Source organism: Panthera leo, chromosome B2, assembly GCF_018350215.1.
Source record: "Panthera leo isolate Ple1 chromosome B2, P.leo_Ple1_pat1.1, whole genome shotgun sequence".
Classification (NCBI taxonomy): Eukaryota; Metazoa; Chordata; class Mammalia; order Carnivora; family Felidae; genus Panthera; species Panthera leo.
Genome location: NC_056683.1, coordinates 80107036 through 80132411, shown reverse-complemented (window position 1 = coordinate 80132411; position 25376 = coordinate 80107036). Strand labels below are relative to the sequence as shown.

Here is a 25376-nt window from a genome sequence, read left to right as displayed (position 1 = left end):
ACAAATACATCCAGAATATAGTATGCTTGTATAGCATGCTGCTTTGGGGAGGAAAGTATGATAATATGGATATTGATTATAGAAAATTAAGATTAGAAGTAAGTGATGCCTCATCACTAAATCAGTCTTCATCCTGCACCATGGTATCAGTGCAGTGTGGGGGTGGAAAGGAAGAGGAGTTGTCACCAGTGTTGTTGGTTTCGTTGTTGTTGTTGTTGAAGTAGGCTCTGTGCACAGCATGGAGCCCAACACGGGGCTTGAACTCATGACCCTGAGATCAAGACCTGAGCTGAGTTGAAGAGTCAGACACTTAACTGACTGAGCCACCCAGGCACCCCACCAGTGTTGTTTTCTTTCACAAGTGCCTTGCTGTAAGAGATCCAGCCTCATCAGGGAAGTATACATGGTGTTGCTGAAGGTAAAAGATTCCGTGTTTTGTGAGACTGTCATTAAGCAGCCTTGAGAGAAAACAGTCCTGAGATCTCCGCAGCCTGCGGCAAATGAGCTCAGTGCCCTAACAGTGTGTATATACTGCCAGAACCAACTGAAAAGACCTTGAACACATGGCTTAAGTAGAGAATGCTGGTCCAGGCCTCGTTAAAACTCCCAAACCCCGTTTTCCATATACACCTGAAGCCCAACTGCCGGATCCCTGTAGTAATCCAGAGCAGTGAAACTGTTACATGTTTCCGTTCAGGAGCTCTGTCCAGCAGCAGTCAGGATGGGTCCTGAGAGCGAGCTCTACAAGCAGCGCCCAGACGTGCCTTTGCCAGCTGTGTCGCCATCAGCTCCTCCTCCTTTCATCAGTAGCATAGAGAGGACTCATCAGAACCCATGGGAACAAAAGGTCAAGGGTCATAGTTTCAGTGGGCCACATTTTCAACACATTATCCTCCTGTGGACTCAAACCAGGCACAGGAGTTTGGTAGTGTGACCTTGTTTCAAAGGCTCAGAGGTCAATGCCACTTGCCTTGTGTGTGCCAACCGCTGGAGAAGGTCATCACCTGCTTGGGAGCAACCAGAGGACAAAAGGGTATCACTTCCTGACCTCTTGTACGTCTTAGTTCTACATGGCACATTCCATTCTTCCCCCAATGTGTGACCCAGTGTCATCTATACTGGACTGTACATTATGGGACCAGGCAGTTACATACTTAAGTGTGGTAGAAAAATACTCTTCAAAACAATCCAACCAAAATATTTCATTCAGAATGCAAGACTGTTATCCCCGGTGTCCGTAATATTGTATTTTGCACTTGTTTATCATTCCTTTAGGCCGTTCCCGACCAGTGAATTTTAGCCTAGATGTGTCTGCTTCCCTGAGAGCAGTGGAACACAGTCCATTACCATCAGTGAAATGGAACTGGTTTGCTATTTCTAGTTACTTCATTCCGCTTTAACTTTATGATCATTACCTTTTTAAATAACATTTTTATGGGTCATTAGTTTTGTGTGTGATTCTCCACTTCCCACCCTTTCTTATTTTTTCCCATTATCAGAGCCTTACTCATTAAAAACAGAAAGTAAATCACAACACAGACTTGTGATCACAGTTTCATAGACACACAGCTTTACATTGGTACCTGGATATTTTGCTTTCTGAGTACAGTGAGTGAGTTTAGACGACTCCTGAAAATGGGAAGACGGTGCAAGCTACCAATGATGGAGGCTAAACGCAGTATTTAGAAAGCCTCTGCGTGTTTAGCACTGGCCTGCACGTGTGATGAGCACTTGCTTTCTGTTTTGTGTGTCTAGAGTTATTGCAGCTGGCCTGAAGTGACCAGAGATGGGCTCCTGGGACAGACACCAGGCATTTTGGAAGGTACCCATTGTATCAAAGCAACTTCTATTTTTAAAATTTTTTGTTTAATGTTTATTTATTACTTTGAGAGAAAGAGAAAGTGTGCAAGCAGGGGAGGGGCAGAGAGAGAGACAGACAGACAGGATCTGAAGCAGGCTCCAGACTCTGAGCTGTCAGTGCAGAGCCTGACGCGGGGCTCAGACTCACAGATTGTGAGATCATGACCTGACCCACGCAGTCAGACGCTTAACCAACTGAGCCACCCAGGCACCCCTATCAAAGCAACTCTTGACCGAGAATGGATATAGGGCAATTTCACTGCATTCCAGGTGTCCTGCTTATGAGTGTTCAGGGGATCCCCACAGACCTCAGCAGTCACCTTCTCTCCTTAACTGGTCGGGATTTCTCAATTGACAAGTAATCATGTAATCTTGTGATAGTCTTTCCATTGTTGACTGATGTTGTTACATAGTAATCAACTTTCCATTGTCAAGGTATATCTACAAAGCTAAACTGTAGGTTTCTTAAGCACAGGGCCTAGTCTTGTACTTACCAATATTCCTCATAGCACTTGGGTTGGAATCCCAGCTCTGTGACCTTGAACAAATTCCTTCACCTCTCTGCTTCTCAGTTTCCTTGTCTACAAAATAGAGGCAGCCATGCCTGCCTTGCAGGGCATTATGAGAACCCTAGCCTGCTGCTGGACACTAGGAGGTACTTGGTACATGGTAACTCTGACTCACTAGACAAAGCCTTGCACACAGAAGCTGAGTAAAATTCAGCAAAATTGAATATGACAAAGCAAGATTTAAACTTGTGGGGGAGGAGCTAGTTACAGACTCTTGAAATTTCATGCTGAGGACACCATTTCCTCTGACCTTGAACTTAAATGACAGTTTACAATCCTGTTTTCAATCATGACCTTTTGTGACTGTATGATGATCAGTTCAAGCTCATCACGTCTCCTAAGACCAAAAGGATCAGCCATCTGATTTGGGATGTGGAGACTGTTCATTGACCTCCTCCGTCCCATGCATACATTTAAGCATCAGCTTGTCCCTGCATGGAGAGGCTTTCTCCAGCTCCTTGTAGCCATGTGGCAGGTGGTGATACCGGGACTCATCTAATGACCCCCAGGGGTGTTCCTGGTTTCTCTAAGAATTTTCTTTAAAAGCATCCATAGTGGGGGACAGTGGCAGGACTTACTGAAACCAATGGCATGAAAATAAAAAAGAAATGGCAATAAGGGAGAAGGACTATATAAAAAATATAAATGATACTGATGTGAGTTTCCCTATTTTCCATATTCTGAGCACATCTACCAAAACTTGAGACGTGTATTATCCATTCAGCAACTGGCACATTCCCTGGGAGCAGAGCAGAAAATGCTGCCTTATGAAGGGGTCAACTCTACCTTGATCATGCCATTCTTCTCTTTGTGGTGAAGTCCTGTTACAGTGAAGAAATGGGTCATGTGACATTCATCGCCTCCTTTGGTTACTTTTAAATATGTACTTCCTTGCCTTGCACTCCCTTTGAAAGGTTCCTGGAGGAAATATAGTAGGTACGTTTGCTGAGTCTATTACCATGTCAGCTTAGCAGGACACAAGGGTAGGTCAGAGAAGCTCCTTCTCAATAGTAGTACTAGGAGATAGGACAAATAAGGACTGTTGCCTACCTTTGATCGGCTGGTTGGTGTGGTTTATTGGTTCACACAGTGTCTTGCTCCAAAAGTAATTTGAGACAACACTCAGCACACAGTCTGTGCTCTTACCTTCTGTACCTGTAATTGTATGTTAGGGGCCCAGCTAGACTTATGACATTCCGGTAATATACAAGCTTTTACCAGGTGTTTACTATGTTAGACACCCTAATTAGATGCAGAGTTATTAAGAGAAATGAAGCAATCCCTGATCTGAAGGAGCTTGCTATCTTATGGTAGAAACAGACCCAATAAAGTATAATAAAAGTGAGATGGCAATGATTGTCCTTGTGGAACTATAATGTGGGTCTAGCGGTCATGTTTTGTTGTTGTTGTTGTTGTTGTTGTGTGTGTGTGTGTGTGTGTGTGTGTATTCACCAAATATCTTGGGACTCATTATCTGACAGATTTTTTTTTTAATTTGGAATTTTATTTCAGGTCCTTCAAAACTATTAATAATTAAGTTCTTGGGGTGCCTGGGTGGCTCAGTTTGTTAAGTATCCAACTTTGGCTCAGGTCATAATCTCAGGATTCGTGAGTTGGAGCCCCACGTCAGTCTCTGTGCTGACAGCTGGAGCCTGAAGTCTGCTTCAGATTCTGTGTCTTCCTCCCTCTCTCTGCCTGTCTCCTCCTCGCATTCTGTCTCCCTTTCTCTCTTAAAAATAAATATTAAAAAAAAATTTTAATAAAAAAATTAAATCCCATTCAGTTATATATCTAAGAAATTTCCCTTACTGGAAAGAATGCAGCATATAAAAATCAGTGCTGCCCTGGACAACCCAGGACATCTCCTCACTCTGGCAATGGGGCTGAGAGGCTCATATCACTTGTTCTAAGACGTTGGAGATTGCTCCCAGAGAAGCTGATGTCCAAGTTGAATATTGAACAAGGGATTGAATCCTCACCAGAGTTTTGGCTCTGTGTGCTGCAGTGAGTTCAGTACACGAGGAAGTCAGCTACAGAACTTGCCAATTCAACTTGCTCTGCACTTATTCCCTTAGCAGACATCTTTCAATCACTGTTACTACAGCTTCCAGCAAGGACGCCATGATTACTGCGTCCATTTGACTTGTACACATGATCTGTAGACCTGCCTCTCCTTGCTATGGGGTCAGCAGCACTTGCAGGAACCTAGAAGATGCATGTAGGTTTCGCATGTAGGGTGAGAAAGCCTTCCCTGAACACCAGCGAGTTTGACCCACTTCCATCTGAAAAAACAGTTTGCCTTAGGCCATGCGTTTCTAATTGCTGAAGTCAATCTCTGTGATGGGTGTGTGCGCATACGCAAAACTGTGCGTAAATAGCACATTTTCAATCTATAAAATGTAAAGAAATGAGGAGCACCTGACAGTAGGCTGAGCCTCTGAAGATTTGTCGGGAAAGAAGACAGCTGCATGGCAAAGCGGCTGCTTATGATTAGGAAAGGAATAGCCCGTGTCCTGGGCCACTCAGCAAACTTCAACCATTTAAATGACAGCTGATTTGTTTAGCTCTGTAACCCCCATTCTTTATGGGCCAGGAGTTGAGTTCTTGTTGAGAACACCACTTCAGATTGTCATTATCTCTGGTATCATTGCAAGATCAGGTATGACATGATGACTGAAAAGTCCCAGCCAGAAACCGTGATGAATGAGAAAGACAGAAATTGCTTTAATGCCACTTTGTAACTTTTTAAGTGAGGGAACACTGTTCTTCACCCCCTGTAGACTTTCGGTTTTTAACAGGCCATATTGCCAGTTTTGCAGTTGACAAGGAAAGTCTGTTGCTCTCTTTGGCTCAAGTGATCAGCAAGTGTCACAGCACTCCTTATGTAGAATGGCTCTCCACAGCACTGACAGGGAGGGAAATTAATAGGCTTCCCATTGTTACCGTGCATTTTTGCCAGGATATTTCATTAGCGTAAACACTGAACCCCTTGTCATCTTGTTTAGCCACTTGACCCTGGTGATTTTCAATTCTGTGTGCCAGGTGATGAAGTGGAGCCCAGGCGTGCACGAGACAGGCACTAATTATTGGAAGCAGAATCATTGCTGACCCAGTACGAGATTAACTGCTCCTTTGCAGTCTTTATTCTGGGACATTAGCACTGTCTGGTTATCTTGCTTCAGTTGAGGGATTCGGGACAATAGCGGTGCTGATGGTAACGTCGGCAATTTCCCTGTTTGTTTTGCAGGTCACGGCCAGGGGCTTCGGGCCGCTGTTACAGTTTGCCTACACCGCCAAGCTATTACTCAGCAGAGAAAACATCCGCGAGGTCATCCGCTGCGCCGAGTTCCTGCGCATGCATAACCTGGAGGACTCCTGCTTCAGCTTCCTGCAGACCCAGCTCCTGAACAGCGAGGATGGCCTGTTCGTGTGCCGAAAGGACGCTGCGTGCCCCCGCGCGCACGAGGACCGTGAGAACTCCGCGGGGGAGGAGGAGGAGGAAGAGGAGGAGACGATGGACTCGGACACGGCCAAGGTGGCTTGCCCCAGGGACCAGATGCTTCCAGACCCCATCAGCTTTGAGGCTGCTGCCATCCCAGTAGCAGAGAAGGAAGAAGCTTTGCTGCCCGAGTCCGATGTGCCGCCCGACAGCAAGGAGAACTCCGAGAAGGACGCGTTAAGGCAGTACCCCAGATACAAGAAATACCAGCTTGCATGTACCAAGAATGTCTATAATGCATCATCACACAGTACCTCAGGTTTTGCAAGCACATTCAGTGAAGATAACTCTGGCAACAGCCTCAAGCCGGGGCTTGCCATGGGGCAGATTAAAAGTGAGCCGCCCAGTGAAGAGAACGAGGAAGAGAGCATCGCGCTCTGCCTGTCCGGAGATGAGCCTGACATCAAGGACAGAGCGGGGGACGTGGAAATGGACCGGAAACAGCCCAGCCCTGCCCCCGCCCCCGCCCCCCCTGCCGGGGCCACCTGCCTGGAGAGATCCGGGAGTGTGTCCTCCCCCTCCTGCTTAAGGTCTCTGTTCATAACAAAAAGTGTGGAGTTGTCTGGCCTGCCCGGTACCTCTCAGCAGCACTTTGCCAGGAGTTCAGCGTGCCCTTTTGACAAGGGGATCACTCAGGGTGACCTTAAAACTGACTACACCCCTTTCCCAGGGAGTTACGGACAGCCCCACCTGGGCCAGAAGGACGTGTCCAACTTCACCATGGGGTCGCCCCTCAAGGGGCCTGGGTTGGAGGCTCTCTGTAAACAGGAAGGAGAGCTGGACCGGAGAAGTGTGATCTTCTCCTCGAGCGCTTGTGACCAAGTGAGCACTGCGGTGCATTCATATTCTGGGGTAAGCAGTTTGGACAAAGACCTCTCTGAGCCGGTGCCAAAGGGTCTGTGGGTGGGGGCTGGCCAGTCCCTCCCCAGCTCACAGGCCTACTCCCACGGTGGGCTGATGGCTGACCATTTGCCAGGAAGGATACGGCCCAACACTAGCTGCCCGGTGCCAATCAAAGTCTGCCCTCGCTCGCCCCCCTTGGAGACCAGGACCAGGACCTCCAGCTCGTGCTCTTCCTATTCCTACGCAGAGGATGGGAGTGGGGGCTCACCCTGCAGCCTCCCTCTCTGTGAGTTCTCCTCCTCGCCCTGTTCCCAGGGAGCCAGATTCCTTGCCACAGAACATCAGGAACCAGGCCTGATGGGAGATGGAATGTACAACCAAGTCCGACCCCAAATTAAATGTGAGCAGTCTTATGGAACCAACTCCAGCGACGAATCCGGATCGTTCTCGGAAGCAGACAGTGAGTCGTGTCCTGTGCAGGACAGGGGCCAGGAGGTAGGGAACCCGCATAAATTCAAGCATGTGGTCCACTCTTGCGGTCCTTTACCTGGACTCTACCTGCTGCCCCACCACTCCCAGATTAAAGGTCCCAGTAAAGGGACTGCCTCCCCCATCCACAGAGGCAGGATGCTTCAGAGTCATTCCAAATTAACCACTTTTGTCCTAGAAGGCACTTGAAATTTGATGTAGATCTCAGTACTCAACAAACAGAGGCAAGCTGCTCAGAAAAAAAAAAAAAATGTTAAGTATAATGCATGAAAGCTTGAGATATTCAGATCTCCCCCTTCTACCTCCCTTTCTCCTTCTCCATCTGCTTTGAAAGGATACCATAGTCCTCAGCCTCATCTTCGTCCTGCACCCCATCAGTGTGAAAGAAAATACAGAATCGCTTTCAAAACTGACTGATTGACACTAGACAGACCCTCAGTAACAGGTGCTCTCCCGGCACCCTTTAAGTTTTCCTTGTCAACAGGAGACCCTGGGACCATCCCTTGTCCACTGGTGAGCAGCGGACAGCTCACCATCCATCCTGGTCCCAGGGTCACCGCAGAAGCACCCTAGTCAGTCACACATAACTGAGTAACATACCCTTTCCCAAACTCCCCACAAATGACAAGAAGTCTTATTGAGGAGTAGTGGAGTTGAGGACCAGTCTCTGCCCACCCAGAAAGCAGAGTGCTTTATAGATAAAAATTCCCAAGGCTCCATCTGTCTTACCAATGCTGGAGGATGGAGCCACATCACAACACCAGACACATCGTAGGCAAGACTCACGTGGCTAAGGAGAGAAAAGAATAGACACCCCGTACGTTCCCCTTTCCCGCCATAACCTGAGAGGCCCCTGCAAAAAGGTCTGAGGGAGCCCATGTCATGATCTAGCACTGTCTGGCTGATTGACAAGGAACCAACCTGAGACTGCCACCCAGGTCTCAGACCTGCCTCGGGAGCAGCAGCGTGAGCAAACCCAGTGAGAAGTCCCTCTTCAGAGCTGCTTATCTGAAAGCCACAGGAGGAAATGAAGCATGGTCCTCATTAGGCCAGTGCCCTCGGTTCGCGTCTGCACTCCCTGGATATGAGCCCCTAGTAGAGCAGGGATGTTAACCCAACCAGACAGCAGAAATGCCACACGGGGTGAGGGGCCTTTTCACAGAGCCACGTGCGGCTTATTCAGCCTCTGCGAGATTGGCAAGGAGCACATGAGGTTTTAGTTAGGGCATGTTTTGAAAATAGATCCCAAAGCTCCCTGTGCCAACTGCAGAGATGCCCTGTGGTCACTTCCTCATCCTGCTAGCTAGCCTGGTCCCTGCTCTTCTGTTACTGCCTGGGAAAAATGGAGAAAGACAGAAACATACTGAAAGGATTTAATTTTGCTAAAAATTAGAAAGGAAATGTAGATGGGAACTCTTCCTGTCTGAATGCACCTATCCCCTCAGGTTTGGGGTGGAGGATTGTGCCTGTGCCCCTGACCTGAGAGGACTGAGTTCTTGTGAAAACAGGGAAACCTTATGCTCTCTCTTCCCTCACTCATTTCTTTCTCTGATCATAACCGAGGTGAGGTTTTCTTTTTTCCCCTGACATTGTTCATAAATGCCCCTGCTGCAGAAGCCTGGTCACTGGGTCCAGTTCATCAGCAGAATGATGTATCTTGCCAAGGATTGGTGTCTCGAGAAAAGGACAAATGTCTTTGTCTTTGATGCTCCCTTAAGGGGAGCCCCACCGTGAAGCTAAAAGGGTTATGTTGTCCTGACATTTGCATATGTTCTAGGAACTGTCAGTTTCTGATAATCTCCTTTTGTCTCTCTCATGTCCCAAAAGAGAGTTTAAAGTCACTTCTTCAAATCAAATGCCACCAACAAGAGCACATGTATTTTTCCTGGGTGTTTGGGCCACATCACTTGTATGCCTTTAGAACTTCGCAGCTCTAAATGAATCAATCAAAAGGATGATTCATTCAACCTATAAAATATCATGAACAGGATTAGTGTCCCCTTGAAAAATACCACCGCTAGGGGCGCTTGGGTGGCTCAGTTGGTTAAGTGTCTGATTCTTGATCTCAGCTCAGGTCATGATCTCATGGTTCAAGAGATCAAGCCCTGCGTGGATCTGTGCCCTGACAGTGTGGAGCCTGCTTGGGATTCTCTCTCTCCCCTTCTCTCTCTGCCTCACCCCCGTTCATGCTCTATCCTCTCTCTCAAATTAAATAAACTTTATTTTAAAAAAAGAAAAATACCACCGCCTTAAAAACATTTTTATTTTTACTTGTCCAAAAAATAATAATAGATTATTTGCATTTCTAAACACTGAAAGAAGAAACCTTTACCAAAACTGCCATTTCAGGAATCACATCTAGTCCCTCTCAGAAGGGCATTTTAGATAGGGTTGTTAGAGTACAGCTAAAGTTTTTCCCAATTTGACATTTTGGTTTTCCTAGAATAGAGATTAGGTCTCAGGGACTCAGCAGGACTGCGTCTCTTTGAGTTAATAACTAGCTTCCAGGAGTTACTTTGACCCCAGTGGAAGTGTGTTCCCCAGTAATAACATTGAAGGTAAATCTGTCATACGCAATGTGAATTGTAACTCATTTTCCTGAACTGAACTGATCCAGAAGAGGCCAACATCTATTGGTCTGATTTTGCCCTGATCTGCTCTGGTGAGATGTCCAGGTGACTTCCCTTCTAGTTGAGCCCCAAGGAGACACCTCAGTCAGAAACCAAACAAAGAGTTCTCACCTCCGGCCAGCCACCTGTCCAGTGCTTCAGTCTGACGGGCCAGGCTCCTTCCCAGCCTCTCTTCCTTCACCTCTGCAAGGAGCCAAAAATGATAGATCAGAAGAAAAGTATTAGCACTCCTTATAACCTGTAAGGTGTTCTAGTTATGCCGTCTCATCGACACAGACTTCTCTCATCCTTTCTGTCTCCAGCTTTGAAGAAAGCTCAAATTAGCACAACATTGTCCTTTCTCAACCACCATCTTTTAAAATTACTTTCTTTTTTGAAATAATCAAACACAGCATGCCCAGGCCCTAACATACCAAATTTAACAGGCTTTCTCTGTGCCTATAACAGGATACAAACACATATTCCTGTCTCTAGGGGTTTTATTTTAATGGCATTTACTGTATAATTACTCAGCAATTTGCTTTTCTCACAGAGCTATCTACTATGTATGCGCCTCTGCGTCAATCACATAGGGTTAAAACATACTTCTTTAATATCCATGGGCCCCATAAATCACAATTTATTCAGCTGTCAGCTACCAACAGACAGTCCAGTGTTGCAGTTGTTTCCAGTTTTTTCCCTTCTTATAAACATTGCTGCAATAAACATTTTTGTGAACATATTTAGTAGTGGTGCTTTTATTTTTGTCGGTTAGAATCCCATAAGTGGTTAAAGGTTGTGCTTTATTTGTGAAATACTACCTAACTACTTCCCCAGAAGGTTGTAGCAATTCACATATCTTTCAGCAATTTATGAATATCCTTTTCCCCCTGTTCTTGCCAGTACTGGCTGTGACCGGTCCTTTTAATTTTTGCCGATCCGATTGGCAAAAAATGATCGCTAATGAGGTTGACCTCTTCTCTTCTGGGTATGTGCCATTTATATTTCCCTTCCTGTGACTTGCCAGTTCACACATTTGCCCATTTTTCTCTCGTGGTGTTCGTCGTTAAACCAATTTATAGGATCCCTAATCCCTAATACAGGAATATTAACCTTTTATTAGACATGCTTCCCATATTTTCTCCTACTCTTTCTTTCTATTTTTATGGCAATTCTTTTTGCGTATAGAAAATTTTGAGTTTCACGTAATCAAGTTCTCAATCTTTTTCTTTATGACTTTTGGGTGTGCTATATTAAAAAGTCAGTTTGGGAATTTTTTTTCTTATTTCCTATGATGAAAAAATTAACAGGTCATATTTAAAAATGTAACCAAACAATATGTATAACAAGGTCCTAGTTTGCTTCATGAATCTACATAGTATTAAAAAGGCAGTATAGGGGCACCTCGGTGGTTCAGTCGGTTAAGCATCTGACTCTTGATTTCTGCCCAGGTCATGATTTCCTGGTGGTGAGATGGAGCCCCGCAGGGAGCCTGCTTGTGATTCTGTCTCACCCCCTCCCTTTCCCCCTTCTATGCTTACGGTCTTGCTCTCTCTCAAAACAAAAAGGCAGTGTAGAGAACAAGATAAAACTAGGAGGCAAAGTTGGGGAGGAGTATAAAGAACGTTTTATTTCTATGTATTTCTATAATGTTTAAATTGTATTTATGTATATCTCACACCAGGCCATTATTTTAATTGAGCTACAAGTCACACACCATCAAATCTACCCTGTTAAAATGAACAATTCAGGGATTTTTAATGATTCACGAAAGCTTGTGACCATCATCGCTGTAATTCCAGGACATTTTCATCACCCCAAAAAGAAACACTATACCCATTAGCAGACACTCCTCATTTCCTCCCTTTAACCCCAGGCAACCACTAATCTGCCTTCCATCTCTGTAGATTTGCCTCTTCTGAATATAACAATGGGATCTTACACTATGTGGCCTTTTGTGTCTGACTTCTTTCACTGAACATAACGTTTTCGAGGTTCATTCTTGCCATTGACGTACCAATAGGTACATCATGTATCAGGGCTTTGTTCGTTTTTATTGCTGAATAACAATCTACTCTGGGGATACACCACACTTTGTTGATCTATTGATCGACGTTGGACATTTGGGATTATTTCCACTTTTCGGCCATTATCAATAATGCTACTGTGAGCATTGGTGTACAAGTTTTTTGCAGACATATATTTTCACTTCTCTTCATTATGTACCTAGCAGAATTGCTAAATCGTACAATAACTACATGTTTAACCTTTTGAGGAACTACCAGACTGTCTTTCAACATAAATGCACTATTTTACATTTCTGCCAATAGTGTATGAAGGCTCCTATTTCTCCACACTTTCAGCAGCACTTGGTTATTGTCCATCTTCTTTATTATAGCCCTTCTAGTGGATGTGAAATGGTATCTTGTTTTGGTTCACAGGTTCATTTTTAAAATTTGAAAATTATGGAAAAGCCACAAGCATTTTCCAGGTAGTAGCCTTCTTCGTGAGATGGGTTTATACCACACACATGTCTACTTACTTGTAAGTTTTGGTAAGGAAGCACTGGAAAGGCAATTTATTTGCGTAGCCAAAAGTTTTTATTGGTTGGACTTGCTTTATCAACATGTTTCATATCAAGAGGGATAAAAGTGTGTGAGAGTTGAATGTGTGTACGTTTGTTTTCATGCAGTTTGCGGGGCAGGGAAAAATCGTGTGTGACACGTAGTAGAATGGAAGACCTGTATCTGACACTGACATTTCCACCCACATGCCAACTTCGAGACGTATGTTGTATGTAAAATTTTTACAGTCATTCTTGTGGTTCATTGATTCAGGCATCTTTTTTTAAATGCCTGTGATTGGTCTGCTTAATTAAAAGAAAACCTTGCTAGGCAGCATAGAAGTCAGCTGTATCTCTAATTAAAATGATGTTTTTGTGTTGTCTAGAAAGACGTTCCTAGCATCTGTAATTGCACAGCATACTCTATGTCTGGAAGAAGAAACCATGTGACAAAGTAAGATAGGGCTAGTAAACAGAATTAATAATACCTCATATTTGTCAGGCGACTCAGACTTTTCAAAGCACTTTCTCCATGTATTATCCAATTTGATTCTTCATAGCAATCCTATAAGCTAAGTAGGGCATGTATTATCTTCCTGTCACTCACAGCTCCTCAAAGAACTTTAGGACAGAGAGAATGAAAGGCTCGCCTGAGGTCACACAGCTAATTAATTGCAGTACAACTAAATCCCAGGTGTCCTGCGTTTGTTCTGGAAACTGGACCATGAGAATAGAGGGTGGAAGGACAATTGTTCAGGAAACATTTCTTAGCCGAGAGGGGAGATTCTGTCACTGGCGTCTGCCTAGCATGGATCTGGTTGTCCCCCTGCCAAGAGCACTGAATCATCAGCCCAATGGGCATCTTGCCTCCTCCCCTGACGGTGTACAGAGATCTGAGGGTCTTGTAAGAGCGTAGGTGTTAAAGGCTTTGAGCCTTGGGGTACTGTTAGTATTATCCGACTCCTGCAGCTTGTATTTCCAACATCTGGTAGTAAAACCAAGAAAGGAGATAGGAAAAAAGATTCACAAACCAGCTGTGGCTGGGATCTCTAGAGGAAATGCTTGTTTTCAGCTTTTCCTACAACCTTCGCATCTCTGTCATGCCTCTCCAGTAGCTCCCATGAGCACCCAGCAGCTCCAGTCCAGGGAAATGTGCTGAGTGGCATGGTGAGATGAGGTGGTTGTGGTCCGCCTGCAACCCTGTAATAAAGATGCAGGGAAAACAGAGATCACAGGGCAGTCCCCGGGAGCAAGACAGTCACTGTTTGCAGGTGGGATTTCTTTTCTCCTCTTTTGTCCCATATTTGAATTTTCTGCAAGAAGTTATATTTCTTATGTAATTTTTAATGGTATTTTTGTTTAACTGGGAGCAAGGGGATGGTGGTTTGGGCCACAGAATGGGGTGGTTGTTGGTACAAAGAAAAGAGGAGCAGTTGATTTCTGTTGGGCGAGAGGAGGCGCTGGGACCGCAGGGCCCACAGCTCCCCTGCTCAGGCCCTGGAGGAGGAGGATTTAGGTTTTATTTACCATCTAGATGTCATAGCTTTTTCCCACATTTGCCGGCCCCTGGGGCCAGAGGTCCCTCAGCACACTGCAGCACGCCATTTCACTGACATCTCGAGAACTGGAGCCCCAGAAGGTCTGACTGCACTCTGGTCACTGCTTAGCAGTCCAGTGCAGGGGTTGGGCTGGGAAGTCCTCCGTCCTGTCCCTCTGCTTGTGCTCCAGAGGGCAGAGAGGACTGAGTAGCAAATCAGCAGAAGCAGACTGATGCAAGCCGTAGCACGGGCCCGTGCTGCCCTGTTGGGCCCTTGGTTTGCTGACTCAGTGACCGCCCCTGACTTTCAGAGTCTCTCCTGAGAACCACAGTGCGGGTAGGAGGTGGGGATGGGCAGCACCTATGAGAAATCAGTACCCAGAGTCCCATGGGCCCCTCCCCTTCTGTGCAGCCTGCTTAGCCTCAGATGTCTGATATGCTTAGCCTCCTGTGTGTGCAATAGGCTGAAAATAAGTGCAGGCCAGCGAGCATTCAGACAAGTGGCGGTGGGAGCTGGCAGGACATTTCCTCTTGTTAGGGTGGGTGTTGTGCACTGTTTCAGAGGGTCCAGTGAATGACAATGAAACTGTTGCTGAGAAGTAAAATAAAATCCTGGAAGAATAAGTGTGTGGAGGGACAGTAAATAAGATGTTAAGCCCTATCGGGCCTATTTGGATCATAAGAATTTGCCAGAAGAAAGGGAGAAGGGCCTCCGCCCTCTCAAAGTGTCTGAACCTTCGAAGCCCATGTGGTACTAGCTGACTTTTGAGCCCTACTCAGGGAGTGTTTGGTGCGTGCATGCTTGAGAGTGGAATATATTCTCCCAACTCCGTAAGGGGATGTGGCTGCTCTTTATCCCCAGGGAAGATGCCCGTTGGCTTGGAACTTACTTCCTACTCCGAAAGTAACAAATATCAGTGACAAAGTTACCACTGTGCCCTCCCAAAATGCTTGGGGACCTCCCTCTTGGGAGACAGCGCAAGATCTCCCTTGCTTGAGGGGTAACAGAGCCTTTTAAAAAGAAACAAGAGTGGTCGGGTTTGGGTTTTGGTTTTTTGTTTGTTTTTTGTTTTTCCACATGGAAGAAGGTCTATCGCTATTTTCTTTTCCTTTGACCTCTTTAAAAAGCAGCCGGAGTTGCAACAGCTCCGCTGAAACTATAGGACCTTTTGCTTCAAGGACTTTGAAACGAGCATTGTTGATTTTCCCTTTTCCTGTCAACCTCTGTCCCGTTTCCCTGGTGTTTTACATGTGTTGTCTGGATGATTTTAAATACAGTAGCTCTTAGTCTAGAAGGCCTTTGACGTTCCCTGTGGCCTGAGCTGTAGGTACGTATTCTTTCTGGAAATAAGTAAGTAAATAGGATTTAGAGTAGAAGCAGACCGGCTTTGGTGTCAGCAGAGGGGGAGACTCCACGAGGCCACGAAGCGCGGCAGCCTCTGCTGTGCGAACAAGGCTTCTGCCTGGTGTGGAAACATCCGTGTCCCCACCAGGCAGACCCTGGTGTGAGTCAGGCACTGTCCAGGATTGGAGTGTCTGTTTGTTATCCAAAGGATATAAAAGGAAATCAAACATTCTTCGTATCATGATAAGCCCTGTGCAAACACAACCCATGGACAAAGCCCTTTCCCTGGCTGCCTGCCTTTCCGCAGTCAGAGCAGGGCTGGGCTGAAAGTGGTGTAATGTGAGCTGTTGCGATTTTGCTTTCTTGGGCCTAAATTTTACAGGTGTCATGGGACACAGAGTTCACCATGCGAAAGTTGAATCAGGACCCCGTCGGGAGCCCTCAGCAAATGCCACGTCCGGCAGGCTCAGGGTTCTGAAGCAGCCTGACAAAGCAGTTGTATCCAGCCACAGAAAAGTCATGTAGTGTGACCGCCTTTGTGCATGGGGATTTACTCGCCATAAATGCCAGCATCTAGACTCATCTTCCGGCATCTGATGCAATCAAAGAAAAGGCCTGAGCTCAGAATCAAGAATCTCCGTCTCACTTCCCTGAACAACACAGATATAACACTGCAGCTCCTGAATATTAACGAGGGGTTGGTTTCCTCAACCTAAACTACTTTGATCAATTAAACCCTGACCCTCCTGTTTTTCTGGTGACTCAAGTTCACTCGAGACTGTTCCACCTTCTAGAGCTGTGCCGTCCAGCACAGTAGCCACATGCCACACGTGGCTATCGAGCCCTAGAGATGTGCCGAGTTCTGAATTGTGTTAAGTGCAAAATATGCCTCCAGTTTTGAAAATTTAGTGCCAAAAAAGTGAAATATCTCAATTATGTTTATATTAATTACATGTTGAATATATTTTGGGCCTATTGGGCTTAATTCAATATACTATTAAAATTAATTTCTGATGTTTCTTTTTACTTCCTTTAATGTGGCTACTGGAAATGGAAAAATCACATCTCTTGTTTGCACTGGACAGCGCAGGGCTGGCCCTTTGTAGAAAGTTTAGGTTTATAGCGCCATCTGCTGGTCCACCTAAAGCAGACTCTAACGTGAACAAGAATTAAGTGAATCTGAGCCGGAGGAGATACTTGGTCTCTTGGTCAAGCAACATGCAACCTTCCTTTTCTGAAACAGGACCAGAAATGAACCCTAACATCCCTGCACCATCAGTAAGAATCTTGGAGAGGGTAGTGATAAGCTGCTGGAAGATTCAAGCCTGTGCATTTAACAGAATATAAGGAGGACACAGATCCATTCCTCCAGAGACTCATGTCCTCTCCTTGTATAATGCTTATTTGCCTTTGTTTGTCAAGAGTTTAGAAGTTGGAATCTTGCTACCGACAGTATCTGCATCAGTTATCTGCGTAACAAATCACCCCCAGACTCCTTGGCTTAAATCATTTAGCTTCTCTCACCGTTTTCGTGGGTCAGGAACTCAGGAGTGGCCCATCTGAGCACTTCTAATTTGGGACACCTCATGAGGCTGAAGTCTGTGGCCGGGGCTTCCATATCTGAAGGTTCCCGTGGGCCTAGAGAAATCACATCCTGGGTGGTTCACCCACGTGACCGACAAGGCAGTGCTGGTTGTTGGCTGGAGACCTCCATTCTTCTCCACATGGGCCTGGGCCCTCCACAGGGTGGCTTGAGAGTCTTTTAGGCATGGCAGCTGGTTTCCTCCGGAGAAAGCAGTCTAAGAAGCCTAGGAGGAAGCCGCAGCTCCTTTTATGACCTAGCCTCAAGCCACACACTGTTACTCCGGCTGCATTGTGGTGATCAAGAGGCAGGAACACGCATCCCGCCTCTTGGTAGAGGAAGGTCAACATGCTGTGAAAGAGAATGTGAGATGGAATGACCATTAAATTTTTGGAAAAGGGCCAAAGGGCCCAAATTGGTATAGCCTTGGGCAGCTCAAAAGCATGCCCCACTTTAAAATGAGGAAATTGAGACTCAGAGAAGTAAGGTAACTAGCCTGAGGTCTCATGGCTGGTAGAAAGACTAAAGCCCAGGTTTGAACTCTAGTCCACCAGGGTGGAGCCCATCTGAGTTCCCTCGCTGTACCTCCTTATGCTGTTGTAACTGAAAAACCACACTGGTTGTTTCATCTTCCCAGCATCTTTGACGTGTGTGATGCTGTCCTCGTTCAAATGTTTTAGATAATTCCTTCAATGATATCTGTCTGTAAATTGTTATTTTATTGAGCTGAGGCTCAATGGAAGTAGGTTTCAACTAACTGTAGAGTCTTTCGTAAAATTGCTGTAGCAGTGAAAAAGTACACATTTTCCAGTATCTTTCGTGCTGTTTGTTTCAAGAACCTCAGGAACAATAACCACATTATAATTTGTGTGTTCACGTGCTGTTTGACTCTAAATATTACATCTTATATTTGAAACAAGAAAGAATTAATCACTGCTCACTTTGAGTAGTTTCCATACTATTTGGTCCTCTTAAAAAGGAGGTTTGACCATTTTTTTGATGTTCCGCCAGCTGGAATTCAAACTAAAATACAGTTACCATAATCATATTCTGCTGTTCTCGGTTTCAGGTCAAACTTCCCTTTCCTGTAGATCAAATCACAGATCTTCCAAGGAATGATTTCCAGATGATGATTAAGATGCACAAGCTAACCTCAGAACAGTTAGAGTTCATTCACGACGTCCGACGGCGCAGCAAGAACCGCATCGCAGCCCAGCGCTGCCGCAAGAGGAAACTGGACTGTATTCAGAATTTGGAATGTGAAATCCGCAAATTGGTGAGTTGACCCGTTCGCTGCTATCAGCAACCTGGAGTGACCAGGGCTGATGCAGAATTGCAGAAGTGAAGGCTGGAGAAGTGGAGAGAAGGATCACAATTTGGGGAAGTTTGGGTTTATTTTTAAGCAAGTTTCTCAACAAAAAAGAATAGCTTTCTATCTGCAGTTGTGTGTGTCTGTGCAGAGCTATAATCATGTTTCAGTATTTTATGTCCTTCAGCCATACACATAGAGGTAGTCCTTTCTTTTTTTCCATTCAGCATGGACTGGTCACTAACATTTATTGCATGCATGTGTGGGCCAGGTGTTATTCTCAACTATTTTTGTAAATGATCACATTTAGTCTTCACATCAACCCAATGACTTAGGTGCTATTTTATCTCCAGTTACAGAGGAGGAGAGGGGCGCAGAGAAGTGTGCTCACTCTCCACTATGTGGCAGAACTTGAACGCAAACCCAGTTATCTGATTCCAAATCTAGACACCACTGCTTTCTCCTGCCTTGCACAGAAGAGTGTAGAATCCAGACAGGACACCACATGATCTCCTGAAGCCCCTCGCAGTCCCAGGGTCCTTGATTTTGTGATTCTGCCTCCAAGTGGCTGGCACCTCTTCCCTGTGCCTGAGACTATTTTATCTCAGGGAACAAGCTCCCATCTCCCAGGCTCCCCTCACTGGGAGCTCTGTGCCCCCTTCTCCTTTGTAAGCAAGCTTAAGCTTCAGGAGGTAACTCCAGGTGGCCTCTGGCTCCTTACTGTAGCTTTGAAGGCAACCAGTACAACCTCATTTAGCTGGACCTTTCAGCTGGCCAAATACTGGAAACATCTTAGGTACTGTGCCTGTGTCAAGCTAAGGAAGAGAGAGACCACATCATGTGGTTATGATCTAAGTGTGGATCCTCAGACTATATACACAGTAATCCTCTGTCTCATGGTAAGCCACTGTCCCAATGAGAACCTCAGAACAAGATAAGACATTTGAAAAGCATAAATAAATGTTGACCTGTTATCAAGGACTTCAGAGTATTTTTTCTCTCTTTTTTAAATTAATGCCCAGGGCACCTGGGTAGCTTAGTCAGTTAAGCATCTGACTCTTGATTTTGGCTGAGGTCATTGTCTCACAGTTCATGAATTCAAGCCCCTCATCAGGCTCCACGCTGACCATGTGGAACCTACGTGGGATTCTCTCTCTACCTGTCTCTCTGCCCCTCCCCCACTATTGTGCACATTCTCTTTCTCTCAAATAAAATTTTTTTAATGTTTTATTTATTTTTGAGAGAGAGACAGAGCATGAGTGGGGGAGGGGCGGGGATAGAGGGAGACACAGAATCTGAAGCAGGCTCCAGGTTCTGAGTTGTCAGCCCAGAGCCTGACGTGGGGCTCGAATTTGCAAACCATGAGATCATAACCTGAGCCGAAGTCAGACACTTAACCGACTGAGCCAGCCAGGTGCCCCTCAAATAAATAAATAAACTTTAAAAAAATAATAAAATAAAATAAAAAATAAATTAACTCCCACCAAGCAGGGGAAATTTACTCATGTGCAGTGGTTAAGTTACCTACAAAATAAAGCTCAAGCTTCTTAGCAAGACATTGGTGTTTTCCAAGGTTCAGTCTGTAGCTACCTCCAGCATCATCTTCCACTCCTATCCTTGAACTTGACCCCTAATAAAATCAAGCTCTTCACACTTCCTGCCATCTATGTTCGTACTTCTGTGTTTGTGCCTCTGCTATCTCCCCTCTACCTTGGACGTTTCTCGACCATTTTCTTCTGTAATTTCATCCTTCATCCTTTGAGACTCACATTACTGCCACCTGTCTAGGAAACCCCTTCCCTGAGTCCCAGCTGAGGCTGGGCACTCACCCCTGGAGCCCTGATCTGACCTCTGGCTTCATGCTTATCACCGCAGTCTTGCGTCATCTGTGTGTGTCTGTCTCCCCAGCCCCCCACCCTAGGTGGTAGGTTCCTCACAACAAGGACAGTGACTGGATCACCTCTCAGTCTCCAGTGCAGACCCGGTGAAGCCTTCAGGAAATGTCTATTGCCCTGAAATTTCCTTGAAATTGTGACCAGATTGTGGAATTATGAATTCCTTCTTTCTTTCAAACTTTTCTTTAATGTTGCTTTAACAACAAAAATTTGTATTTAAGCCACATAAGGGGGCAAGACATTGTTGGTGGTGAATATGGATCTTCTGAAAGCCTACTGGGCTTAGGGAGGGACCCAGGCAAGGCTGAGCCTGCTCAGTACAACCTATCAGGACATTGGGCATATGTCCATGATCATTCAGCCCTGCGTAGAATGAGTCTCATCACCCATGTTTGAGAAACACCTGATTTTTGTAATTAGAGTTCTGTCCTTCCATGTACTTGTATAATACCGAACAAACAATAAAGTCTAAGCCACACACCAGGCAGATACCAAAACACTTTGCTTAATACTGTTCAGTTGAAAAATGGAGAGGGCACCTCCTACTTCTCCTCCCACTTTTTTGGCAACTTCTTAAATAATATGCTACATTTTGCTGCCGCATGAGAGTTTCCTGTGCTCATCACTGTATATCTGTGACTTAGAGCTTCACGCTTGTAACCAGGGCCTTGATTTATACTGCCTTTCCTGCGAAGAGCCAAAACACGGTCACAGCAGCATTTCATTTTCTTCCCCTTAAAAGTGGCCCAGAACATTTTGCAGATGAGTAGAGGGTTGGTGGCTTGGCCAGTATGATGTGGCAGGATCGAGACTGAGACGGTCCTCCTGAGGCTGGGTGGTGTTGCCTCCCACTTTGCAGACCTCCAGGTCTTCCTGGCTGTCCGGGTTGCACAGCCACAAATGTAAGATATTTTCCACGAAGAGACCTCCTGGATGTTCTGTTTCCTATCCAGCACCCTGTAACTTCGGGGTCGTGCCTGCTCACCTAGTCTGGGCGGCAGGAACGGCACTGGCAGGCAGGGGCAGGCCAGTCTGCCCTGCCAGTCTCCCGCACACACACACCCACTCCCCACCGCCATGCTGCCTCCGGCACGCCACTCAGCTTTTGCAAACTTGCATAATGTATTTCTCTCAACTTGCACTGGTACATCTGTTTATTTTTCATTTTTAAAACATGTTTTCTTGATAAATTTATAAATATTTTAGCAGGTGCCCTTTCCCCGTGTAAATCTCTGTCTCCTATACACATGCCCACGCTGCCTGCCAGATTGCATTCATGCTACAGCACATACAGCTCCCGTGTCAGAGCCCCCGTGTTGTATGTTTGCTTCTCTCCCCTGCTCTCTCTCTCTGTCTCATTCCCCCCCCTCCCCCGCCTTCCATTTTCTCTCCCATCTGGTGGTGATGTCCAGTTTCCTCATCTCTTTCACTGTGTGTGCCTCCTGAAACCTTTGCATCTTCTCTCCTCACGCAGATAGTTCGGGTGAAACTTTAACCAGTCTCCCCTCTGGTGGCGAAATTCATCTCTCTGATGGGATGATGAATTTTAGTAACACAAGAGCTTGTGTGGGATTTTCTTTGAGGACAGCATCTCAGAACCATGGGCTAGTCTGCTAGGGCTCAGTCACCACGCCTCTGTCTGCCCTTCCCATGTCACAGTCCCCACCTGTACTAAAGAGGATCTGTTGTGTCCAGTCTGTATGCTGCAAAGGCCAGAAGGCCTGTTGTTTGATGGAACCGTATGAAATTGCCAATGGTTGATTTTCGTTGTTGATTTTCGTTGATTTTTCATCAGTTTTTTTTATGAGACTTTCCTTTTTAGAGAAGTTTTTGGTTCACAGCACAACTGAATGCTCCTGCCCCCTGCCCCTATACACTCATCACCACCAGCCCCCCTTATCAACATCTCCCACCAGAGTAGTGCATTTGTTACAATTGAGGAACCTATTTTGACACATCATAATCACCCAAGTCCCTAATTTATATCAGGACTCATTCTTGGTGTTGTATATTGTATAGATTGGGACAAATGTATCCACCATGACTATATCATTGAGTAAATTCACTGCCCTAAAAATCCTCTGTGCTTCACCTGTTCATCCTTCTCCTTCCCCCAACCCCTGGCAACCACTGGCCTTTTTACCATCTCCATAGCTTTGCCTTCTTCCAAAATGTCACAAAGTTGGAATTAGCCCATTTCTGACCTTCAGAAATGGCAAACCTAACACATTTGGGGGAGATTTTTTTTAACTCCAAAGTTTGGGGCTGAGGGTTTTCCAAATGATTCTCTAAAAACCCCCAAATCCAGGAAACCAGAACCTTGACTCCCTGTAGTTTTCTGGTTGGTGGTGATTTTGCTGGCCACTTGGACAGACCCCAGAGAGGGATGAAGAGCTGCCACAGGGAAGGTGTGAGGCTTTCCAGCACATCTGGACATCTGGATAGGCTGCTCCGATAGGACACTTGAGCCTGGGCTCCTTAAATATACATTTTGTAGGTGCCTAGGTCCTGGCCTAGCCATTCACGAGTTACACTGCAATGCCAAATGCAAAAATAAAAGTTGGAAAACCCCCAGAAACCAGGGCTTCTGTCCTTCCGTTCAGGCTTGATCAGGCCCCCTCTCTTCTCTCTGCTGTCCAGGTGTGTGAGAAAGAGAAGCTGTTGTCAGAGAGGAACCAGCTGAAAGCCTGCATGGGGGAGCTGCTGGACAACTTCTCCTGCCTTTCCCAGGAAGTGTGCCGCGACATCCAGAGCCCCGAGCAGATCCAGGCCCTGCACCGGTACTGCCCCGTCCTCAGACCCGTGGGCCTCCCCGCAGCCTCCAGTATTAACCCTGCGCCCTTGAGCGTGGAGCAGAACCTGGCCGCCTCCCAGTGCGCGGTGGGGGAAAGCGCCCCCTGCTGCCTGGAGCCGGGAGCGGCTCCCCCCGGGCTCCCCTGGGTGCCCGGCAACACCTCGGAAAACTGTACTTCCGGGAGGAGGCCGGAAGGCGCTGACCCCGGAACCTTCTCGGAGAGAGGGCCTCCTCTTGAATCCAGGAGCCAGACGGTGACCGTGGATTTCTGCCAGGAAATGACTGATAAGTGTACGACCGACGAACAGCCCAGGAAAGATTACACCTAGTGACGCGGCCTGCCTCCCAGTTCTCACGCCTCTCCCACCCAGGTGTTCTCCGGTCAGCCTGTGGTGCTGCTCATCTGTTGTCTGGAAGAACCGAGAAGGAATTTGGTGCACACTACAGCGTTCTTAGCAGCAATACTGTTTCTGAGTATTCCCTCCTCTCTTCAAGCGGGAGTGATATACAGTTCCCTTCACAATGGTGCTACCCCTTGCTCAGGCGAGGAAAGACGGGCGGTGCTGACGCTGCCTGTCTGTGGGTTAATTTCAGTCTCAACAGGGATAGACTAGAACACCTCTAGGACCCAACCACGGATTTTTTTTCTCAGTGGCCCATGTCACAAACCCTATCTCAGGAATTTCTTCTGAATGTTCAATTTTTTTCATTGAAGACAGCTTCTATACACATCAAAGTTTTATAGCTAGACTGTACATATTATATATAATATATATATAAGATATATATATATCCATATGCAAAAGTCCTGCATGCCTCAATTTTCTCATCCTAAAACTGGAAAACTTCATTTCTCATTTATAAACAGGTTCCAACATTCCTCTTCTTTTGTCTCTGATGCTAGAACTAGTTTGGTAACTGTTAACATGGTCATTTTTCTTGCTTCACAGTTCAATTTCAATTTGTACTTATTTATGGAACAGAATTCAATGTTGGAAACTTCTTTTGAGGTTTTATTTCAGACCCTTTTTTTGTTTGTTTGGTTTGCTTTGGGCACCGTCAGATGGTGTCATCTGAGTGTTGTGGGTTGTTTTTTTGTTTTTGTTTTTCTTGCAGATACTGTACAGTCATGGTCAACTTTGCCACTTGCACTGAGTTTTGGGTCAAACCTATTTTCTTAAATGAAGTTGTTACTTCGGTATAACTCGAGTATACTGTATATTCTTTGCTTTTAGTTTAAAAGTAAGACATTTTAGCTAATTAAAAAGCACTCAGGTGATAATTATGTAGGAAAAATAATCTTGCCAAATAATGAATTCATCCTAGGATGTGTAGACAATAATCTGCTTGAATATTTTTATATTTCACCTCCTCCCCACCTTTCCCAGAAGCAAAGTTTAAATGCAGAGTTCAGAGTTGATGCTGGATGTTCAGACTCCTAAGTGGGGAGAGTTTGGACGTCCACTCAAAAGTGCATCCAAACAGCAGGAACCCATGATTTTGTACCAGAACTCAGCAGGCATTGGCTCCTAAAAATCAAGTTAGAACTATTTTCTCACCCAGGGGGCAAGTCCCATTCATTTCAACCCATCCTCAGGCCCCTGCCTGCCCGTGAAAGTGCAGTGCAGGAGGAATTTCTTGGAAGGATTTGTCTGATCAGCCACCCCACTCCCTTGCCCAGGCCCCAGCTCCCAGGACATCTCACCTGAGTGGGTTTGAATCACAGCGCCAGGCGTCCTGGGTTAAGGCAATTCACCCAGAGTAGGAGAGAGCAGGGCACATGTAAGCCTGGGGTCTGTCCCTAATACAGACAAAAGCATTTCTTTCTCCCTCCCTTCTCCAAATGCTTTGAGTTGAATTCTGAGGTTTTTCTGCTCGTCTCTTGTCCAAAGGCAGATTTCATTCTGAGGCTTTGGATACAGTATGGCCAAGGAGCCCTCCCTATCCCCTTCCCCCACCACACACACACCTACCCTCACCTGATGATAATTTTCTTCTCTTGCTGCAAAACTGGTTGGCTTGCAACCCACAGAGAGCAGCTTCCCTTGGCTCTGGGGGCGTGCTGGCCCCTGGCCACGTTTACAGGAAGATGTGCCCAAGACCCTGCCGCCAGCCTAAGAGGAGGAGGAATCCGCTCCCTCCCTCCGGTCGGCCCTCCAGCCTGGCTGCAGGTAGAGTCCTGAAAGGTTTGATGTGGGGATGGGGTGGTGGGCAGTGGGGACTAGATGGTTGACTTTGTTTCTTTATTTGTGCCATTGTTTGGACAATATTAAAGCTGCATGTAAAAGGGGAAATTAGTATATGACGTAGGCGAAAAGTGAAATCATAGTAACATATGTTTTAGTATTATTAACTTTTCTGTACAAATATTAGCGCTAAATGTTTAAATATGTATGAATGCCAGAAATTTGTTGGTTCATGCGGTAGGATAAAAAAAAAAAGGCTTTTCTTTTAAAATAGTTCCGCTTTTAAAACCTGCCTC

General features: G+C 45.8%; 1 protein-coding gene across 3 annotated transcripts in view; it reads left to right on the top strand.

The window, feature by feature from the left end:
* Nucleotides 1–23615, top strand: part of BACH2 (BTB domain and CNC homolog 2) — a 351002-nt gene extending 327387 nt beyond the window's left edge. For all 3 annotated transcript variants that reach the window (XM_042939368.1, XM_042939369.1, XM_042939370.1), the window contains 3 exons: nt 5677–7266; nt 17966–18172; nt 22741–23615. In XM_042939368.1, the coding sequence (XP_042795302.1) occupies nt 5677–7266; nt 17966–18172; nt 22741–23223 (2280 nt within the window). In that variant the 3' untranslated portion in view covers nt 23224–23615. The remainder of the gene's footprint in view (nt 1–5676; nt 7267–17965; nt 18173–22740) is intronic.
* Nucleotides 23616–25376: the final 1761 nt, after the last annotated feature.